We start from the raw sequence: 23,259 nt of genomic DNA, 5'->3' as shown, positions 1-23,259 counted from the left end.
ATTATATATCAATAGTCGTCTTCTTGGTACAATTATAACAATAGCCCTCTCCCAACCCCCACCCATGGCTATGGATCGAGCACAGGTATCTAGTTCGTCTAAAGAGCTCACGGAGGACATTTCAAGGTACAGTCAGAACCTTATTCCCTTGCACACTGGAGTCTTAGGCTCGACTCTGTTTACTTTGTGACACATCTTGTGTAGCACATCCTCTATTCAATGTACAATTCCTGGTGGTCCTTCATGTTTGGGGTGGTCCCCAAGCGTGATATTGTCACTTCGGGCCAGGCCAGGCGTCCATACCTTTCAAAAAGGGGAGCCACAGTTCTTCAATGTTAGATTTGGATCCATCAATAAGGTGTGTTAAGAATTCCATATCATAAATATCCTGACTTTGGTGACCCATTCTTTTTCTCCTGGCATGCATGGACTTTTCCACTTCTGGGCCCGACAACACCTAGCCGCCACCAGCATGACCTGCAGCATATGACATTGGGTTTCCCCGTGGTCATTGCCCACATCAATTCCAAATAGGAGGAGCCAAGGGCAGAGGGTCCTCCCCACTCCTCCAGCCCTTTAATCCAGGATAAGACCACTCCCCAATATGTCTGCACCACCAGCCACCTCCACCACATATGTATGTAGTCACCTTTTTACAGTGCGGGTCATATCCCACTCTCATCCTAGCAATCCTCTGCGGGGGATAGTGCCACCTGTGTAGTACCTTCAGAGCCTGATGCCGGAATTGCAACAAGGCCGTTGAGCAGTTAGCTCGTCTGCACATTTTTGACCATATTTTATCATCAATTATCCCCCCCCCCCCGCCCGCCCAATAGGTCCTTCGCCCATTGTATCCACGGTGGCGGAGGATCGCTTGGGGCCGACAGAAGGAGGAGCTTGTAGGGTAGGGATATCACTCCCTTTGAACCCTGAGTTAAGATGAGCAGTCTCTCAAAGTCTGTCAGGTCTCTCCTGAGGGTATGCCCCCATGAGGGTTCAGTGAGAACTCCCTTGAGCTGGAGATAATGGAACAGAGAAAGGCTGCCCAACCCCAGGGCCGTCTCCAGGTCTTTCAGGGGTATAAAGGAGCCCCCCACCCATAGCAGGCCTTCCCTGCTGAGACAAGATTAGTACCATTGTTGAAATGCGGCTGGCTCAGCTACCTTACTATGAATGGGGGGCCCAAATACAACTCAATGGAGAAGGCCAGGTTGTAAGCATCTATAGTAACCCCCTTCCCTCCACACTGACCACAAGACCCCCAGCACTCGGAGATGCAGGACCCCTCTAGAGATGCACGCTCTGGTTACCCATAGCCATTCATCTAACGTTACCGGGGCAAGAACCTTGTTATCCATCGCTTCCCACTGCTTTTTTGTCCCTGGGGTGAATTGATCTACCAGCACCCTCAACTGGGAGGCCTTATTGTATGTCTCCAAGTCCGGGAACCCCACACCTCTGTCTTCCTTGGGCCTGGTTAGTACCTCAGAGGAGATCCTATGTTTCATGCCCGCCCAGAGAAATTGTAGGAGGACTAGTTTTATTTCCGTTAGGAATTTCTTGGGCACCTTCCCCCGGGAGCATTTGGAACAGGAATAGGAACTTGGTGAGAATCACCATTTTCACCAAACTGAGACGCGCTATCCATGAGAGTCCTAATCTCACCCATCTTTCCATATCTCTCTTGACTTCTGACCAGAGCCGGAGAAAATTGAGGAAGAGGTCATCAGGGCTGCGTGTCACTTGAACACCCAGGTATCGAAACCCGTCCCTCTGGAGCCGGAAGGGGAGCCCTCCCACGTAATCCACCTCGGTATCTGTCAGATTTCCCCCTATGAACGCCACCGCCTTCCCCAGGTTCACCTTAAACCCGGAGAATTCTCTGTAGCGTGTTAGTCTTTGCGGTACTAGAGGGACTGTCTAGGATGGTTTTGTGATATAGAGCACTGCGTCATTGGCAAACAAGCCGACCTTGCAATGTAAGTCTCCTATACATACGCCATTGATTGCCTCGTCTTTTCTAACAGAAATCGCCCAGTGCTCCATGACCAGTGCATATATTAGACGGGATGGAGGATATCCCTGCCTTGTGCCCCTCTGCAGGGAGAATGCATTTGAGTCCATCCCGTTTGCAACCACCTTAGCTGAGGGAGTGCAGTATAAAGCCCACATCCAGCCTAGCCACCACGGTCCCATGCCCAGAGAAGAAAAGACCTCCCCCATAAAGGCCCAGCTGACCCTGTCGAAAGCCTTTGCGGCATCGAGAGCCAACAAGAGGGCCCCCTCTTCACGGACCACCCTCAAGTGTAGCACATGAAAGGTCTTGCGCATGTTGTCTATGACTTGTCTGTCCAGCATGAATCCCACCTGATCTGGGTGGATGAGGCGGGGGATGCATCTCTCTAATCGGGTCGCCATGATTCTGGCCAAGATCTTAGCATCTAGGTTCAGTAGGGAGATTGGCGTGTATGAGCTACAATCTGCCTGGTCCCTGCCCGGTTTAGGTATCACCGTAATTAGGGCCTGTAAGAACGTCGGCGGGGTTGAATCTTGGTTTCTAATTTGGTTGAACAATTTGGCCAGTGGTTTCGCCATAATGGATTGACACTGTTTATAACAATCTGCCGTATATCTGTCCCCTCCTGGGGTTTTTCCCGCTTTTAACCTCTTACTGGTACAATTCACCTCTTCTGATATTTCCCCCTCAAGACCCTCAAGTTCTGGATCGGTCAGTCGGGGTAGAGGATGTTCAGCCAGGTACGCCCGAATCCCTTCCATCGACTCGGCCCCTTGTTTGGTGTACAGTTCTCTGTAGAAGTCGGTGAAGCATGCCACTATTTCCTCCCTTTTCTTACACACGTCTCTAACGTCTCTTTGTCTCTGAGCCCCACTCTCCTTTCCGTTCTACATCCCCCTCGCCCTGCGTGCCAAGAGAGCTCCCACTCTATCCCCCGTTCATAGTATCTTGGTCACGTGGACCTCAATTTCTTAATATATTCCCCTATGAGGAACGTATGTAAGGCCTGCCTCTTCTCTCTCATTTCCCCGAGGAGGGCTTCCCGGTCCTCCCCATCAAGATATCAAGATGAGCCCTCAATTCTACTCGGATACTGTTTTCATTAAGACCCCTTTCCCTCTTGCGCCTGGAGCCCTCGGCTATCAAGAGATCCCGAAAAGGTATTTCGCAGCCTCCCACACCATCACCATGTCTGTTTCCCCATTGTCATTTGTTTCAAAATAGGCTATCATTTCCTTCCTTAGGAAATCCCTGAAGACTGGGTCCCTTAAGAGAGTATCATTACAACGCCATCGAGAGGACCTCTGGGACACGGGCAGCGACCAGTTTGCCACAAGGAGCTTGTGATCAGACCACGTTATTGCTTCCACCCTTGGTACCTCAGCCACCCCTCCCCCTTCCTCTGAGATCAATAGCAGGTCAATTCTTGTGTATGTATGGTGTGGGGGGGGTATGTCCGCCGGACCTGGCCACGCTCTGCGGCATACATCCACCCAGTAATGTTCCCTTAAGAGTCTGAAGGGCTAAATTGTCTTTGGTGCCCCCCTTTGTCCCCACACCATTCGCTGACCACTAGTCCAATTGGGGGTCCATTATGAGGTTAAAATCAATGGCCTTTATCATGGCCCCCTCTGCCCATTCATCCATTACCCTGAAAATCTGGTTCAAAAACCTTATCTGGCCTGTGTTGGGTGCATATAGGGTGGCCAATGTAATCCGTTCACCCTCAAAAGTGCCCTTAACCCCCAAAGACCGCCCTCCAAATCCCCTCTTGGTTTCAACTTCTGTGAGGTGCCTTGCTCAGAATGCCTACCCCCTCCTTCTTAGGCCTCCTATGGGAGGCCCAAAAATTACACCCAAATTCCCTTTCCCTTTTATCATAGATTCCTTCCCTTATTTGTAGTGGGTTCCTTGTAGGAAAAGGACCATTAACTGTTTGTGAAACATGTTGCTAGTCAAAGATCTCTTATTCTGAGAGTTTAAGCCTTTAACATTCAATGTGCCTATCCTTCCTTCAACCATTGCCGTCCTTGATCACATGTACGCCTCTGTGCGTTCCCGATACGTTGCCCATTGTGAAGCATAAGGCCATGGCTCGATCCGGCTGTTCGCATTCCACTCTTCCCCAACCGGTGCCTCCCCTTCCCCCCAACCTCCTACCCTTCCCCACCCGCTCCCCACCTCCCTTCCCCCTTTTCAAGTGTTAGTCGTCATCCCCCAATACTTGTTGGGGTTAGTCAACTAACCACCAGGGACTCGTCCCTTGCCCCGAGTTATTCAGTTAACGGGGTTCCCACCTCAAGCTTCTTGCTGGGACCATTCCCAATCCACATGTGTCAGGGAAGCCAAATCGACATCTCTCAATTCTCCCCCTCTCCCTCCTCCCACATTATTAAGATTTCAACCAGGCTATGAGCCCATTAACACCTTGGTATCCATCAAGTATCAACAACTGGCTCCTCAACCTTAGGAGTAAACATGGCGCCAACATGGCGTTTGCCCATAGTGTCCAGGCGCCTCGGCCGCCTGTGTCTTCGATGCCCTCTCATAGGGCTACCAAACCAAAAGCAACTTGCCCAATTCTTGGAAAACCAATTTCAGAGTCAGTTTAAGTGTCCCTCGGAGGCCGAGGATAGGTGTCTAGTTTTCTTAAACTCCCGGGCCCCTTTCACCTTGGCTTTACCTCTGAACATGTCCGGACCACTGGGACCCAGGTGGGGTCCCGGTCATCTCCTTCCCGGCCACCTGAAGAACCGGCCGGATCACTCGCCAGATCCTCTGTGACCCTCTGAATGTCTTCCTCAGACACAAGATGGTGCTTCTCTCCCTTCCATTCGAATGCCAGGTAGAAAGGATGACCTCACTGGTACCTGAACCCCTTCTCCTGGAGCCATCTGGCGAGATTGCTGCACTTTTCCTCATCAACAGGATGAGGGCCGAGAGGTCCTGAAAGATGGCCACCTTGGAGTCCCCATACTGTATGCTCCTAAGACTCTTGCCCTTTTCCAGGATCTTAGCCTTGTCCCTGTAGTAGTGTAGCTGTGCCAACACCGAACGAGGGCCCTTGCCTCCCCCTCCGGCACGGTCAACTCTGACCAATTTGATCTCCTCTCCAGCATCTGCCCCCAAAACAATCCGTATGATGTCGTGCACCTGGTCTTCGAGGCCACGCAGGCTTTCGCCATCAGATTCCGCCAGGCCAAAGATGCGCAAGCTATTTCTCCTCTCCCTGTTTTCCATGTCGTCAACCTTGAATCGTAGTTCCTGCTCTCGATGTTGTACCTCCAGGAACCTTGCTTCCATCTGGGTTTCAGGAGTGCTGTGGAGTGCTTTGGAGAGCTGGTTGTTTTCGACTCCCTCCATGCGATCCTCTAGCGTGGTAACTATCGTCGTGAGGTCTGCCAGCTTGGCTCCCATATCTGTTCCTCTAGGATTATTTGGATATTGCTTTGGATAGCACCCAGATCGGGGGCCGGGGTGGTAAGGCCCCCAGAGGCCATCTCGCCGTCACCGGCATGGAACTGTTATTTAGACAGGGCTTTCTTCCAACTCATGGGAGTCGTGCCAAGCTCTGATATAACAAATTCCCCATGTCCAGTACGTGATGGCGAGAGCGCTGCCCTCGAGCTTGTGCTCGTCTCCTCGATGGTGCTCCGGTGGTGCCGGTGGCTAGGACGCCACGCCTGTGGGTGTCGGCTCAAAGGGAGGATCGGATCCGTGGTGAGTTAATGGGTACACATGGTACGCCTGATTCCAGGTCCCCGCACGGGTTCCCCAATCGTTTTTTGGATCTGACGTGACATTCCTCCCCCACTCCCCCATCAGGCGGGTGGGCAGGACAGCTCAGGTTGAGGAGGGTTCTCGAGTGAAGGTATGCAAGCCCAGTCCAAGGCGGAAAGCGTCGTTGTCCTCAATACGCCCTGGGGCAGGGCTGTCCTCTGACCAAATCGCACTCCCTTATGGACCTGCCCGGAGAAGTTGCTTTGTCAGGTGTCGGCCTCCTTTGCCCATGTTAGCAAACCCCCTCCTGGGCAGTGTGTATGGAATAGTTCTGGGTTCCGTGCTATGAGGCCCGGCACTGGGATGAGCGTCTCACGGGTTCAGCTGCTGGGAAGAGGCTTCTGTCACAGAGCCTACAAAGGGGTCCAGTTGTTTGTTAGCTTCGTTTGGAAGTATCCTTGAGGAGTCAGATAGCCTTCCCACAAGGGGCCTCTTGGGCAGTATTGGTATGTGCCCCCCCCACTCGTTACGATTCCTCCAGGCGTTCACTGCCCCCTTTCTTTCGCTATCTACTTCACTCCCCCTGCGTGTTGGCAAATGTCACTTACCACAGGGTTTGTGGGGTGCCCCTCAGGGGCAGTCAGTGGGGGGGCTGAGGCGCAGCTCCAGGGTCAGCCATAGTTACAGCGGGGCGTTGCACGTCTCTAGGCGTTGTCAGCATGTTCAGGCTCCCCCGTAGGCACCGAAAGGGATTCCGGTGCGGGCCTCATACAAGGCCTGTGGATATGCAGCAGAGTGGAGGAGGGGCTCCACTCGCGAGCGCCTCGGCCCAGCTCCTCTGTCCCCTCTGAGGTTTATGACGTGGGGGCCTTCCTCCTTCTCCAGGCTCCGGTGTCCACGGGCAGGTAGCAACTCGGCGCAGGGGCGCCGGGGAGGAAGCACGCTCCTATCTTGTCGGGTTCAGGCACGCGCAACCAGAAGTGTCATCGGGGTCTTGCGACCTGTGCGGCAGCATCCGGCCATTGACTCTGGTGTGTTACGCGGCCAGCTCGGCTCACCAGTGCGTTGGGTGCAGGACACTGTTCTTCCTCTGATTTCTCGTGTGATGCGGGTGTGGGGGAGGGGCTGTCCTAAACGTCCCTCAGGATATCTCGACTCTGGGGGCACCTCAAGATTTCAGAGTCGTCTCCTTATGTCGGCTCTGGGTTCCGCAGCATGTTTTTGATATTTTATTGGGGCTGGATCCCTGTCTCCACAAGTACTCCTCTAGGATCTCGGGGCTTCGGAAGGAGCAACAAGCTCAGGTGGCTATCTTGCCTGCACCCCCTGGTGGCCTCCTCACTGTTTTTTAACCAAGTAGAATGGATACCAGAGAACTGGATTTGCATAAATGGAGGGAAAACTGAGTTCCTCATCATTGGCGCCTCACAAGCCAGGAGCAAGCTTAGCTGCTACTATGATGCTTTCTCCTTAAACAAAACTAGGAGACCTATTCAAACTAAGGTAAAAACCCTGGGAGTCACTCCAGAGGCCTCTCTAAACGCAGATTAGCACACCAAAATGATCAGTAAAGACTACAATTACTACCTACGACTCATCAGGAACATTTATCCTTTCTTAACGGAGGCGAATGTGGCCACCATCGCCCGAGCAGTCATATTGCAAGGCACTATTCCTCGCGCCAGCAATGCCAGTATAAAACGATGCCAGCAAATTCAAAATGATGCTCAACACATTTCTAGGCATTGGAAGGAACTACACTGGCTGTCCATACAGGACTGCATAAAATTCAAATCATACACCATTTTCCTCCGCTGCCTCTATGGCATTGCACCCGCCTATCTCAAAACTGTGGTAACTCGTCACTCACTAGGTAGGTGACTGCGCTCAGCAGACTTGGTCCTGGTCTCCTGCCCCACTTTCATACGTTCCAGGGGCACCGGCAGGTCCTTTACTGTTCGTGCTGCCTACCTGTGGAATTCCCTTCCTGTGAATATAAGGCAGGAAGTAAACCTTCTACGATTCAGGAAACTTTTAAAAACAATGCTCTTTAAGTAATCCACAATCTTCTTGATCCCACGTTACCTTTGTCTTTTACTTTATTTTTTATTTTTTTACGTCGTTTGTTAGTGTCATTGTGTCTGTGTGTGCCCCGATGCCTGCAGGCTTCCAGTGCGCTATAAATAAATAACACATTGCAAAATCATTAAAATATGGGTCTAAAATCGTTTTGCAAACTTTTGTGCGGTTCGTCACATGGCACCAAATGTATAAGCCTACTGTACAGATTTCACCAAATTTGCAAAAGCAAGCGTTTGGGACCAAGCCACTGCTCCTCGTGCAAATTTGATGCAAATACGTCCAGCCGTGTGGGCTGTAGGCGTGAGCAAAACCTTTTTTCCATTACCTCTATGGGGATTTCAAACATTTTGGGACACCCCCTATAACGTTGTCCCCCCTTGTCAGAACCACACCAAACTTTGCATAATCATTCAGAGGTGGCCATTTACTTCTTTTGCAAAGTTTTTCGAGGATTCGTGGCACGGTTCCATGTCATTTCGCCATCCCCCACCCCCCTATTTTACGATGGGTGTTTTGCCGCAGGAGTTTTGCTGAGAATGTTAAACATTTTTTACAATTATTTTTGGGGGGTCCCTCCAATACCCCCCTTGGTTTTTCCCTTCTCCCACCAACCCTTTATTTACCCCCCCATCCTCCCCCGACACCCCCAAAAGAAATTTCGCAGCAAATTTTCAGGCAAAACTCCAGCGGCAAAACACCCATCGGAAAAACAGGTGTCAGCAAAAGGACGCAATTCCGTTAAACGTTGCCAAAGTTATAAGCCACCCAAAAAGTGCTTTCCAATGGGTTGAGCATCTTAATCATAACTACACGACCGTTAATGCAGGCCGTGTAATATATCTATCCTACCTCAAATCCCCAAATCACTTCTGGGGTATTGCTCAACTCTGTCGATTTTCTTCTAGTCTCAGTGTCAGCTTTGAAAGCTAAAAGTGTGACATATAACCTAGTTAGGGAGACCTAGAATTAGACATAGAATTAATTCCTGGTCAACCCAAAACAAACAATGCCTGCATGCCCATGGACTTGTTTGGCATGATATAAATAAATAACAAATAAATGATTACCAAGTTTCATCTTTTATTTCTTTGATGGCCTTCATGCACAATAAATGTACTTACTGACCTGCTCACTGATTCAATCTTTGTATGGAGAAATCGGCGCTTCTCACTGCGCCAGATGGCCCATTCATTCATGTAGAAATTGATCAGTATACACAAGGATGGGGAAAAAAATGGAATGCTTGCCTATGTTTTCATTCACAGATATTGTAGATAATGGATGTATGAGATGCCTTGTCTTATACTATTTGGCCCATGTGTTGGAAATTTGTGGGAGAGATTGCTTACCCATATAAGCTAATGGGCAGGAAGCCTTTACTGTCCTACTCTTTGTAGTAGGGAGGCCAAAGTAGTATGACTTCAGGGTTACAGGTACTCTTTCAACAGGGGTTCAATAAGTAGTCTGCCAGCACTCTATACAATTAACTTAAATAGCAGCGACTATTACTTCACGAGGTGGACTACAAATTACTCGGTTTGCAGGGAAATGTTGTCACCCATATTCTATTTAAATTTCACAGGCACTGGTTTCATTTGAACTATAAAACATCCCCTGGTTTCATGTGAGGCGTAGTTCCCTTTGTATAGTCAATTCTTCGTAAAACAGGATTTGAAAGCATGTCTGATACTGTGAGAATTGTACACTCATCTTTTTGTAAGTGTAATTAGGCCTGGAGTATTTGTCAAAAGTATTCTTATGGGTGAGGCCACAACCAAATCAAATGTTAATGAGAGCATTTAAATAACAATAGCCAAATTATAGCTGTAGACAAATAGGCTGCACTCCCAGTTCAATTTAACAGAGCCTGATCACAGGCCTACTCAAAGCCATGAAGCAGGGAGGTGCATACCTTTTTATCTAGAAAGATCACACTGGTCATTCAAACCCTTTGATATGGTTTCCACAGTTAGAGTTCAAAATTGTTCTCTTGTTGAAAACTGCTTTTGTATTTTCTCTGTATTTTTATAATTGTTATTCTCAAATAGTAGATCTCTTAATTCTTGATCTTTATGCCCTTCTCCAAGAAATGCTGATCAGTGATGCCTGAAGGAACAATTCAAGTGTACTCTTGAACAGTGTTCCCCAGCGAGATGGTTACCTTCCATGTAGTCATGCCAACATAGTTGATTATATTGGCAATGTATCACTTCCACCACAGTTTTTTGTTGCTGCAGAGGCGCCACTTGCACTCTAAAACAAAACTGGCATAACATAAAAGAGCCATATTTGCAGTGATCTATTACCTCTGGTAATAAAGTCTTAACTGTTCTGCCCTATGTGAAATTAGGATTGTTTTAAAATGTTCAATTTCTTTTTTATTTTATGATAAAATCCAAGAACATCAAAAGGAACATACATACATACAGTCAGTGCGTTAGTAAGGAGGCAAGAGGAGCATATAATGGCAATTAAATATTGCATTTCTAATCCATGAAGGCAAAGACATAGTCGGAATAACAGAGCATGACATTATTAGACATGACTTAAATCATATAATGAAGCTTAAGGCGCGTGACCTTTATGTGATGAATGAAGGTTTTCAGTCGATTTGAACAAATTCAATGCCACCCCTTAGCGTGTTATTCGGTTCTAGGTACCACAGGAGTAATATCGCCAACAGAAAGGAAACTTGATATTGGTCTATAACCAAGTCAGTGCCTTACCTGGGGGAATGATCTATCATATGAGGCTGTCTTATGAAGTCCACATCTTATTGGCTATAACTGCACAATGCCTCATTGTGAAACTCTCAGATGTGCCAAGAGTTACAGCACTCTTTCTCATAGAAATCAGTGGGCCCTTGGATTTCCAAGTAGTTAATAGTATTTTGTGCTGATAATTGTGTGTATACCACAAGGATAGGTGACATTTCAACTGTTCAACACTGAATTGTCTTCATATTTTTACCCACTGTAAAACAATAATTCTTTAATATTGGCCATGACCAGAAAATATCCCACCATTCCGAACTGTCCAACTCTTGCTGCATTCTGGAGATTGCATGAGCTCCATAGCAAACAGTTTTGTAGGTGTATTATAAATGTGATGTATAATTTTAAATAGCATTTCTCTATTATTTAGGTTATCTGATACCGCTGATATGAGAACCCGGAAGGCTAGTATATCCTGTGTCTCAACATGCCATTTTCGATCTTCTGGCCACACGGTAGCCAGAGTTGAGAGCTCCTACTCATATTTTGTGGGATGAGTAGCAAATAGAAAGTTTTGAGTTTTGGAAACACCTCCTTTCCCTGGGACTGAACTCTATCATGTGTATCATCTGTTATCATGTGGTCTGAATTAAACATCAAAGCCCTATGCATCAACCAATCGCCTTGCTAAATTCGCACATGTTCTCGGATAGTTGAGATTATGTGGACCTGGGATAATAATCTTCATAAAGATCAGCAATAGTGATGTGCCGGTAAAATGTTCCTTCCCCCACTTGATCTGTCCCACAATAGTCTGGTTCTGTATGGATTTAGGTCTTCTACTTTGTGATAGTGGCAGGATTTCTTAAAGCTTGAAGGGCTGGAATACCCTAAGTCGAATCAATTTAGAACTCGGGAAAATCATTATTTGATATAGCCGAACATAGTTGGACTGCAAGGAATTATGACAACCGGTCTGGAAGAGCTAGTTCATCAGTAGTTTTGGGTGCGTGCAATGACCATATGGAAAAACAAGCCCTTCTGTGTCACCCAAAAAATGTTCCTCTGTGTTTTTTCAGATCTCCAACTACCCATGTTGGGGGCTGTATCTGAATCAGTTGTTTGCGGTATATACCTTTTTACGGATAGTGTTAATATTAATGGCATTGATACTCTTAGTTAAGGAAAGCCGTAATATATTCCACCTCTGCAGATGTGTCTTCACTCTACAGAAGAACTGAAGGAAAGGTAATATATAACTTCCACAAATTAGGTGTAATGAGAGGCCTTGATATATAATAGAGTGGAGCTGAACTTTAAAAATGCCAGACCCTGCCAGTAACTCATGGTATGTCCGTTCTCAAGGGCATTACCTCTGATTTATCATAATGTACTCTGTTTTTTGCTATGGGCCTGCATTTAATTGGGAGATTGACTACTCGAGGAATTGAGTAGTCCTGTAGCAGGATATCATCCAAATGTATTGACATTCTATGCATCCCCAATGAAATACCAAAAAGTTGCTTATCCATTCAAATTTTAGCTGTAAGAGTTTCTATGGGCAACAAATATATCATCAGTGTCAGAGGTCATCCCTGCCTGGTCCCTGTGTATAATAACAGAAGATATACCCTCATTATATAGCAATTTGATGGTGTGCAGAAAGTGTTCCATTGATGCCGAATTAACAAAAATATCTTTTGTACCTGACCATATGAAAAAAATATCAATACACCCAAGCCACATATTGATATGATGCAGGGAAATATTTGTATCTGGCTGTATAAAGATTATTCATAGTGCAATATACAAATTGGCAACAATAGGTGTGAATGTGGGACCCCTGCATGTGCTCCTTATTTGGCATAAATCTGTGTCCTATAGGTAAATACATTTTTGGTTTTGGCCAGTTCTCATTAAAACAATCATAGGTGTGGGGCAAGGGTCTGGCTTCCAAGATTGTATTCAACACGTCAAGGGATTCCTTCTGTGAAATATTGTTATAAAGAGTTTTAACATCAAGTGTGACCAGAATCTGCTTGTCCTTCTGAAATGGTGTTCCTTCTACTTTCAAAACCATGCCCACTATGTATACTGAACACATGAGGGCATGTGGGTTAGAAATGTTTATATAAAGTGATCCACCAATGTAGCTAGTGGCATAACTACTAAATGAATCTCCTACACTATGGGGAATTCAGAGGGATTTGTGCTATTCTCACAAAGAACTGTACACCTTACTAAGGGCATATATGGAGCAGTAAGGATTCTCTGTATTCAAAACATCATTGACATACACAATCTGGTAGTCTACAAAAGCTTCAACTAAATGAATACAAAGCCTTATACATTGATTGTCCAAATATGAGCAGAGACAACTCCAGATTTTGTTACTGGGCCAGAGTGCTCTATATCACAAAAACATTTCAATGCCAGAATCAAACACTGCTAATATTTGTTAAGTTTACACCATTTTTGCGTGGTGCATGTTCTATTTCAAATTAACAGTTAAGAGAAAAATATGTATTAAGTTCCATTGGCTCTGTGGGCACTGAAAGATACATTTCTTAATAAATTCATAAAACTGTGCACATTACGTTGAATAAAGACTGTGTGTAAATACTCTGAGAATATCTGCTTCTTACTGGGTAGGCAGCTCTCCATCTGTACCTGCAGCCCACATAGCTCTTGAAATGGGTTCATGCCCATGGGTATTAATAAATGGTGTGTTGCTTTAAAACAAAACAAATGTTAGTAGTTCAATTAACGGAGAGGAATGAGGCCAAGGCCGGAGCATGCATGGTGAGCTAGCTATTGGCATGGTTCTTGTGTGAACCAATTCGGACGCTATATGCACAGTTTTCTAGTTTGCCACCAGGAGCAATAGGATTTCCATAGGTCAGGAATAGGCAGAAATCAAGCACTATAGTTGAGTGAGTTTTCTTTTTCTTTTGAGAATGTTTTCTAGGTGCTAGACCATGTCTACATTATTCCAATTCACCACAACCAATGTGCTAGAAACTGTTATTGACCCTGTCGCCATTGGTAAGAAATGTCGTCTTCTGCAACCTGAGTTGACCTTGTTAGATGCAAATAAACAATGTATTATTAGCTGTTGTGGCGTGTCTTACTTTTATCCTGAAGTGATTTAGGTACCTGAGTATTTGCAAACTGCTTTGAGACCTGTTCCATTTACAGTCTACTCTTCCAGGATCTAATTGTGGTGCACTTCAATGGTGAGGCTGCCACTGGCGGGTTAATTCAAATAAGTGCAGACTGATTTTAATTGAAAAGATGGTAAGTTTTATGTTCAATAATACTGACTATCCTGATTAATATGTTCTTTACAGATTATGACCACTGGCTGTGAAACAATTGATATGACGCTGCGGAGAAATGGGTTGGGCCAGCTTGGGTTCCATGTGAAATATGATGGCACTGTTGCTGAAGTTGAAGACTATGGCTTTGCCTGGCAAGCAGGTCTGCGACAGGGGAGTCGACTGGTTGAGATCTGTAAAGTTGCTGTTGTGACCTTAACCCATGACCAGATGATAGATTTGCTGCGCACCTCAGTCACTGTGAAGGTGGTCATCATACCGCCCCATGAGGATGGGGTTCCAAGGAGGTAAAACTACTGCTACCTTCTCTGTCTCTTTCTAAACCTTCACCTATTTGTTAAACACCAAATGAAATACTGCATGTGCCTTCCTCCTCCATCCTCATTGAGGGGCACTTAATGAAACTGACTCTGAAGATATTGATGTGAAAGAATGAATATTTTCTAACCATGTATTTTTCGTTAAAATGAACTTAAATGGCCAATGTCTGCCGGGCAAGTAAAAACGTGGCATGATTGTGGCTCAGGAAAGTATCCTCAAGGCAGCATCTCATTAATTTGATGCCAGACTTTCAACCTTTGGGAAAGACTGTCTGTTAAAGACAGGACCATAAAATGCTTCATAAGCCTGTGTTTAAACCAAAGCCATCCTACATGGTCACTGATCATGCTGAAGGTAACTAAAGTATCTTTCTCCTTTTCCTCTGAGCACCTGGGTGCCCTCACCAGTTCCCCCTTTTCCATTGATTGGTGTGTTTTGGAACGTCCATTATTGCACACTCTGCAGTTACATTTATGATTTGGCGGCCCTGTGGGGCAAGAGGGGGCATCAGAGCAGCCAAAGAAACTACTCTACTGAACACCCGTGAAGACTTGCTCTCTAATCTTGATTCCAATCCTTATCCTTCCGGATCTTTCCTCTGTTTTTGACATGGTCAATCATGCCACCCTGACAAATAGGCTCTGTCACACCCTTGGCATCACAGGCCTAGCACTGGACTGGTGGACCTCATTCATCTCTGACCGACCTTCCCAGGTTCAACTGGGACCTTTTCTCACCCCTATCACACTCCCCACCTGCAGCGTCCCTCAAGGCTGTATCCTCTCGCATGGCTCTTCAACATCTACCTTGCCTCTCCGGCCCACCTGATGATCTCCTTCTCTCCTCACTTTCATTGTTATGCAGCTCTCTTTCAAGCTTCCCTCCACTGCCTCCTCTCTCATCCCAGACTATTTAGGCATGGTGTGCTGCAGATGATCTCTACCTTAATGCCAGTAAGACTGAGATCCTTCTCATTGGGGCCCCAGCTTCCTCCTCCCCTCTGGCCACCCTCTATGGGTCCCCTCCCCCGTTTGTGAAGCAAAAAACCTTGGTGTCTTGGTATGGTAATGTTTTTTTGTTAAGCGTATTTACGCAAGGCACGTGTTTCAAATCGCTCAAGGACGGAGGGAACAGGGGAAAAACAGTCATTCAGAGCGCTTGAATTTCTGAACGATACAGTCTGCACAGGCAGAGTAAGTGCATATAATACAATTAACAGTGTGGATAACAGCAAATCTGTCTGACGATGCCGCAGTTTTTCCAAGTGCATTGATGAATCACCATGCACGGAGGGGAGACAGGGAAGATAGGACGATCTGCAAGGCATGGTACGTTTAGATCGTGCAAGTGCACAGACTGTACAAGGTGTGAGGGGAGAAGTGCAAGGGCGGGGGGAGTCCAAGTGCGCACAGTCAGAAACTGGGGTAAGTGCTGAGTGATGCCACTCTCTTGAATCATTAACCAAGTGCAGTAGCGATGAGGCACGTGCAGGCCCAGAAGTAAGTGCGAGAGGACTTGTGAGGGTGCCAGGTACCTGTGAGACTGAGGTACACCCGGCGGCCAGTCAGCAAAGCTGAGTGGAAAAGGAGGGAGAGGGATAGAGCGCAGTGAGAGGTTAGCAGGGTAGAGGGAGAGAAGGAAGAGGAGGAATCTTCTTTGACTCCTCTCTCTCCTTCTCTCATCAAGGACCTTGCCAAAAAGGCCACTATCAACTGCACCTCCTCAGAGGCATTCCCCAGTTTCTCACCATCCCCCAGAAACAAAGTCTCCAGGGCTCTGGTCCTCTCTAGGCTGGACTACTGCAACATCCTCTTCAGTCTTCCTTTATCCTACCTTCACCCCTTCAACTAGTCCAGAATAGGACTGAGAGACTAATCCTTGGCATCAAGTCCAGGGACCGCATCTCTCCAGCCCTAAAATCTCTCCACTGCGTCCTGGTTGCTGCTAGGATGAAATTCAAGACCTTTTGCATCATCCACAAGGTTTTCTGGGGCCTGGGACCACGCTTAGTCCAACTCTTGCTCCCTAAATCCCTCCCTGCTAGAGCCCCTCGGTCTTCTATCTCCAAGTGTCTGCAGATCAGTCGCTTTTCTAAGCAGAGAATGGGTGGTAGATCTGTGGGGTTAGATCTCTCGCCTGCACAGGAGCCTCCCTCTGGAATGGTCTCCCTGCCCCTCTCGGGCTTGAGCTGGATCTCCTTCAGTTTCAGAAGCTCCTCAAGACCCTTCTTTTCTCTTCTTCCTTCCCTCTCCCCTGCTAATGCCCCTCTCTGCCTCAGTGACTGGCTTCCTGGTTCCCTCTGAGTTCTAGACAGCACCAGGCCCTCCCACCCAGTCCACTCCCCTTCCTCGCACTTTGAATGTGTACTCTCACCCACTGCAATCCCTTGCACTTGCCCACCTCGCCTCCCCTTAGCACTCGGTTGTCCCCTGTGCCTCCCCCCCATTCACTTGCACTCTTCTCTCGCCTTTACTTCCCTTCCCATTCTAGCACTTCACATCTTGTGCAGACCGTCACTCTGTCACTCCCCCTGCCCCCTCCGTCGCACTTCTTTTACTGCACTTCCACAATGCGAATGTCACATGGCCTATTGGGATCGTTATTGTTATCTTCTCTTGTTCCCACCACCCTTTTTTTTCTTGTGGTGGATTTGCCTTGGATTTGCTGCACCTTCTCGAACTTGGCCCTGCCCTTAGCTAAATTATAAATCTCTGCGTGCAGTCCCATTACCAGATCAGAGGGCATCCTGCTGGCCCCCCTGACAATGTCTGTTTCGAAGCCCAGGAACATAATCTCTTCGGCCAGACCCTGTGTCTTCTTCGGTGACAGCAAAATCCCCAACATGCCCATCAAATGCTAGGAGGCCAATGCACCTGCACAATCTCCCGAGCCCTTTCTCCCCACAATCCCCACTCACCACAAATCCGAGCCTCTAGACATACCTTTCTAGTGCTAGCTGCATCACCCTAGCCAATGCTCTTATTGTGTCGATATAAGATTATTGCAATGCCCTGTATTCAGGAGCTAACAAATATATCGCAGACAAAATTCAAAGATTGCAGAACAACGCCTTGAGAGCAGCGTTGAACATCCCCTACAGAGAGCACATTACCAAATTCAGATTAACTAGCTAAAAATAAACAATAGAATCTTCCTTAAAACAGCTTCCCTCACTTCCAAATGCCTGAACAACCTAGCACCCCCTTACCTATCGGACAAAATCACTAGGAGAATAGCCATGCGCCCTACGAGATCTGCTAACACATTTATGCTTGAGATTCCCAGGTTCAAACGATCGACGGCGGGAGGAACAAGTTTCCCTGTTAAAGCTGCGCAATTCTGGAATAAGCTCCCACTTGACCTCAGACTAGAACAACCTTACCCTAAATTTAGACATAAGGTACTCAAATGGCTGCACACTAACGACCTTTAACCAGATTTACCTTACACCTTACAACTCCCGGCTTACATCTGACATGACTTTTGCACACCTCTCACCTGACTGTTCCCACTGCTCTATATTCACTACCTGTATACACTCCTTGTATGAATACATGAGCACACAAACATCTGCATGGAGCCACACTGTATTTTAGATGGGTATGTATAAATGTATATGTCAATGTTTCTTTGACTCTCTAAGGATACGCTCTGTATTATATGTATTATATTATGTATGCATGTACTTGTTGTACATACTTGTGTTATGCACTGTAACTAAGCTATAAGACTTCTTTTACTGCTGCGCCCAGCTACTTAAGGGTTTGGTGCGCATTGCCAAATAAACAAACAAAGACAAAATCATGAAGGCAATGCACAATCCCCCCTCTCTGCTGCGCGCTGCTCATTTATAAAATGAGCTAAAAGCCTCAAAAAAAGTACAAGACACCGAGCAGCCCATAGACATGCACCTATTGAAATGGAATGGGCCTCGCACCGAATCAGTATACAAAAGTACAAGGAACAGGAAAAGTAATCAGCAGTAACCTGGTCTTATCACAAAATGCAAATTTTATACATAATTATTAAAAAACATCATCAAAAAAACATACATATGTTAAAATCTAGTAAAAAATAAAGTGCAAGTGACATCAAGCTAAATGCTTACACACAGATTGTAACAATTCATCTCTAGTCATTCAAACTAGACTAGGTACGAAACTCCTATTGAAACACTAATGTAATATACACAGGAGAAAAAATTCTGGTCAACAACGACCTTAATCGATACCGATACACCAGTCGATCTAATCCCTGGTAATATGCCTCGACATGTTTCAGGTCATGTGATTTCTTGCGAACTTTCTTCAGGAGGAAGATTTGTGATCCGTCATTTTCATATTAACATTCACTGTGGCACTTCACCAATCTGAAGTGCTTAACCCAAGGTGATGCTGAAAAACATTTACAAAGAACACTCTAAGTCTACAGAAAAACATACAGAGAAAAACAGAATAAATCTGTGTAGGCGAGATACTCAGAGAAACAAATGCATCTGATACCTAGCCTTTAGGGTCAGAGTAGTATAGGGTAGAGCTGGACAATGTTCCGTCTTCAAGCACAAAGTGCACCCAATGCAGATTTAAATTCTGTAAAGATACGAAAATCTCGTATCGGAAAAACTACTCTTAAGAACCTGAATCAGCTGACTGTCATTAAAGAGTCTGTATTTACATGTACATAACACATCTAATGCTACATTTAGGGTTAGAGGGGTAGACCTACACCAAAAACGCCCGAAAGGGAGTTAAAAAACACACATCCCAATGACAATACTTGGGGAAAGAGGAAGAGAGAACGAAAACAGGACCCAAAGTACCAAAGTGGCTCTGAATATTAATAAAGCAAAAAAGTAGTAAGGGGGGGGGGGGGGGAGACTTAGTCTCTTACCTCCAGGTCGGGCGAGTGGCGCCAAAAAAGAATGAATCTGAGCTTGGCAGGCAATACGGTCAGGGCAAGGTCCTTAGTAGTCCCCTCTGTTTATTGTGGAGAGAATCGGAATGGGGGAAAAAAAACACTGAAAAATAAAACAGTGAAAAGGAAGGGAAGTATTACCAACAGGTATGAGGCAGCCCACTATACCAAGGACAACATAATAAGCCCTCGATTCGTAACACATGTCCAAATTGCCTTGAGGTAACTCAAAAAACAAGTTTTAGCGGTCTAAAGGACGACGCGCTAACTCAGAAGAGAGATTAAGCGCATATTACTGCTTAAATTCATGTTAACCTGCGTTCGCGTGTGTTGCGTCCGTATCAAGCGTCGATAGAAGGATCTGTCTTCAGGGAGCCAAAACAAGTGACTCGCCCTCAGTCTCGTGGCGATCGGCGCGCTTAGGTATTAAATACAACTAGGCAGCGCACAGAGCGGAAAAAGCCCAAACAGCAACTGTGTCCGCCATCTTGGGATCGTTCCTTAACGGAAAAAGCAAGTCCTTTGCCTGGTAGGTGAAAGCTATCTGGGAGCACCAGCAGAAGCTGAAATGCAGATTAAATCTCAACCTTGGCCAGCAATGCCCCGTTGCCCATCTCAGTCACTGGGTCCATTGCCTGATTGAAGGAAGTGTGTGTCATTGAGCAATACTCTTGAGTCCAACCAGTCGTTAACCGACTCTCTCCTGGGATAAGATAAATGATTTGTCAATCTGTACTTCCCCTTTTCCTTCATAGGTACTACACCCACTGGTGATACTATAGAATTGGGTAGAGGGGTTGATATGAAAGAGCCTACAACCATCCCCAACTCCTTTTCCGCCCTGATCTTTTTCCTTACAATGTCAGGCAATTTCTCTGCCTATGGTAAGTTTTTAGCAGTCCTCACCATTAACGACCCTTCAAAAGGGATGCAGAACCCGTCCCTAAAACCACTGTACAAACGTTAGCGCTCCTTGTGCTTGGGGTAGTCATTCATAAATGTCTGTAGCAGTGGTCTGTTAACCAGGGAGGGCCCTTTTTTCTGATTTCCTTTTATCATGCTCCTCTGTGTTGCCTCCTGCACATTCATGGGACCTGTGATATTTCGCTGCGGGTGGCTCCCCCCAGATTTTGAACATTCATGGGCAAATCTGCACTTCTTGCCCCAATTGCATGACCCCCCAATCCCTGTTGAAAAGCCGTCATGAGCATCCCACGCTCATGCTGACACTCTTCCCCATGACCCCTGATGGCCAGTCTTGTGCAGCCATTCCTTCATCCGTAGGGCCTGGCTACCCTGTCGAAAGAGCTGCCAAGCTTTTCATTGCTTGTGATCATATCTTCCAGACCAAGCCCGCCAGTGATCTTTACTTATGTCACTGATCAGCTGGCTTGCCCAGGTCTTTGCTGTCAGCCCTCCATGTCCTTCTTAACCCAAGTGATCTCGCAACCAGTGCCATCCTGGTCATAATTCACCCATCCAGTTGTCCCTTATCTCCTGTGTTCCTCCACTATCATGTTCTGACCCTATATTTCCATGGGACAGCCCCTTGCTCTGGAAAGTGTTCCATTATTATGGCTGCCAATAAAGAAAAAGCCTTATTTCAGTTATTTATTGTCTCCTCTGCCCTTGTCCTTTCCTGTCTTTTCTTGTCCTCCTCTTTACTGATTGTTATATCCACCCAAGCCGTCTCCACTGATACCAGGGAAAACATGTCAGTGTTCCCTTGCCCAAATGTGCTCCTTTACCTGTTTGGGGATATGCCACGCCATGGTACACCTGCCAGGTGTTATTGTCACAAGTGTGTCGCATCCCTTTTCCCAACAGCCCCAATCTGCTGCCCCTCCTTACTCCTGGCTTTCATGAACCCACAACTCATTTGGAATCGAGTCTGGAGCTGAGTTGCCCGCAGTCATCACAGTCCTTATCGTTCGCTACGGTATCCAGTTCTCAAAATCGATTGTTTTCTGCAAACTTTGCCTTGCAGCTACAAAAGCTGCTGCCTGATGTTTGATCTAAATTCAATCTATTCCTGATTAAACTATTTGAAATTTGAAACAATGGTTATCACAGCAACAATTAAGGAAAGAAAAACCTTCCTAAACCTCAGTTGCCCCTTGTACTGCGCAGTAGGGTAGGCAGACCGGGAGCGGTTCTGCTAACTAGTAACTCTCTGGCTCAGGGCCCGATGCACAAGTCTGAGTCGGGTCTGAGCACTCAAGTGGATTTATTATCTAGAACTGAAGTTCCACAAAAGAGATAAGCAGAGTGCCCAGAAATCAGTCTTTTTCACTGCAACCCCTAAAGCGATAAACAACATCGCAGCCCCGCGAAATACACTTTTGTCGGCTGCTTCGCCTTCAACCGCCAGTCATAGCCAACAACAACTTGCTCTTCAATCTCTGTCTGAATTTGTAGCGGGAAGTGCTGTTAGGAAAGATTCCTTAATTGTGGGTAATTTTCCTTCCATGTGGCAACCCCTAAACTTTTTGCTGTTGTTTTCACCAGGATCTAGACTTTGCCAGAGAAGTGCAGCCTTCTGCCGCACTCCTCTGGGCTTTCGCTCCATTCTTACGGGGAAACTGACATGCCCTTAAGACAGTCAGTACCGGGAAACTTTTTCCGTAGTTTCTTTATCATGTTGCAGCTTTCGTGCAACATGACACAAGAGGGCACAGTAAGCTAAGTTACTGCTCTCTTGGGTCTCTAGTCTTCTACAGGCCCTAGATACTCTTTTTGGATTGTAAATGATCGGTGCAAGTGAATCACGGACGGGACTGGTGGCAGCGATTGTTTCTTTTGTTTTTGAGCTCCTTTTGGCGTTTGAAGCACGTTTCTCGCACTTAGCACAAAATGGTGGCCTGGCTCCCAAAATGGCCAGACCACGAGGCTCTTTGTCCTGTCCGCTGACCGTCTTGCCCCCTTCACCTTCCCCAGGTCGAGCCGACCCGGGGCCTTCCTTATTTGGGCATGTACTTTCCCGTGAAACACAGATGCTTTCGCTGGCTTCTACATGCCTTGTGTGTGCCTCCAGGATGTGGGATGGGATGTCTGGTCCCAATACACATCCTGGGTGCCAGAGAGTCTAGTGTGGTATGAATGCCTGGGGCCACCGTGGTCCGTGATAGGTCCACGTATGGTGTGAGTGTTTTGTGAGCAGATCTCCCATTGGGTCCTCTCCATTTTGGCGCGAAGGGAACCGTGGATAAGAGGAGGCTGGAAACACCACTACCATGTCGATCTCCTGAGTTCTCACGAACAAAGGGATACAGGAGCCAAGTATCCTGCAACCACGAGGCTGAACCAAGGAATCTCTGGTGACCCGCTGAAGGACTGCTCCTCTGCACTGCTGTTGCTTTGTGAAACCCTTTCTACCTCGGATCGAACAAGAAGGCCTATACTGGTACTTCGACCCTTGGAATAGCGGGGACAGCTATTCTCGGCACCTTCACCCATATCCTGCACGTAAGCCTTCGGAAGTGTCTCTGGGCCATCCAGCAGACTGACCAGCCTACCCAGGAGTCTTGCTCTGTAACCGCCGTCAGGTTGTGTTGTATTACGAGTCCTTGTCACTCTCACACGATTCGTACACTTGGCATTCCCAGGTCTGAAGTGAGTAGTGTACATTTGGCTGAGATACACACAGCCGCTCCGTTGCCCTGCTGTGGTAACAAACTGTGCGGGTTCACTGCGTTTGGGACGCCCTCAACTCAACTCTGCTGCTGCGGAATCTACACGATGACGAGACGTCCCCTGCTCCTATCTGAACCTGCCAGCACTGAAACTGACGCGGAGAAGCCTGGGTCTGCCTGCATCGGGGACCGGTGAGTAGCATAGCTAGGAACTGGTCGCCCTCCTGCAGTAGCCCATAGCTTATCCTCGCCGTGTCTAACCGCACGCCTTTCCGTACTCACGCTCGCCTTCTGCCCACAGTGGAGGCTGCGCTTGAGTCGCGGAGCTCTGTTCATCTTCATTTGTTCACTGAACTGCCTGATTCCCTCGAAGAGACTCCCCTTTTTGCCCGTTGGCACCAGCGTGTGCATGTACTTTTGTGCACAAGGCTCCACTCTTCGTAGGGTTTGGACTTCCTTTTAGTTAGGTGCCTCTGAAGGCGGACTGGGTCTGATTATTATTCGCACTGCCTGTTTTCCTC

The 23,259-nt window shown here is 46.9% G+C and overlaps 1 protein-coding gene across 5 annotated transcripts in view; it reads left to right on the top strand.

The window, feature by feature from the left end:
- The window catches only part of SIPA1L3 (signal induced proliferation associated 1 like 3), a 1,632,279-nt gene that overhangs the window by 917,357 nt on the left and 691,663 nt on the right, over positions 1–23,259 (top strand). For all 5 annotated transcript variants that reach the window (XM_069644476.1, XM_069644475.1, XM_069644474.1 and 2 more), the window contains exon 10: positions 13,884–14,158. In XM_069644476.1, coding sequence (XP_069500577.1) covers positions 13,884–14,158 — 275 coding nt within the window. The remainder of the gene's footprint in view (positions 1–13,883; positions 14,159–23,259) is intronic.

The sequence above is a fragment of the Ambystoma mexicanum genome, chromosome 2p, assembly GCF_040938575.1.
Source record: "Ambystoma mexicanum isolate Mex_15411 chromosome 2p, UKY_AmexF1_1, whole genome shotgun sequence".
NCBI lineage: Eukaryota > Metazoa > Chordata > Amphibia > Caudata > Ambystomatidae > Ambystoma > Ambystoma mexicanum.
Note: the sequence above shows the minus strand (reverse complement) of the source record. Positions and strands in the feature narration are given on the sequence as shown.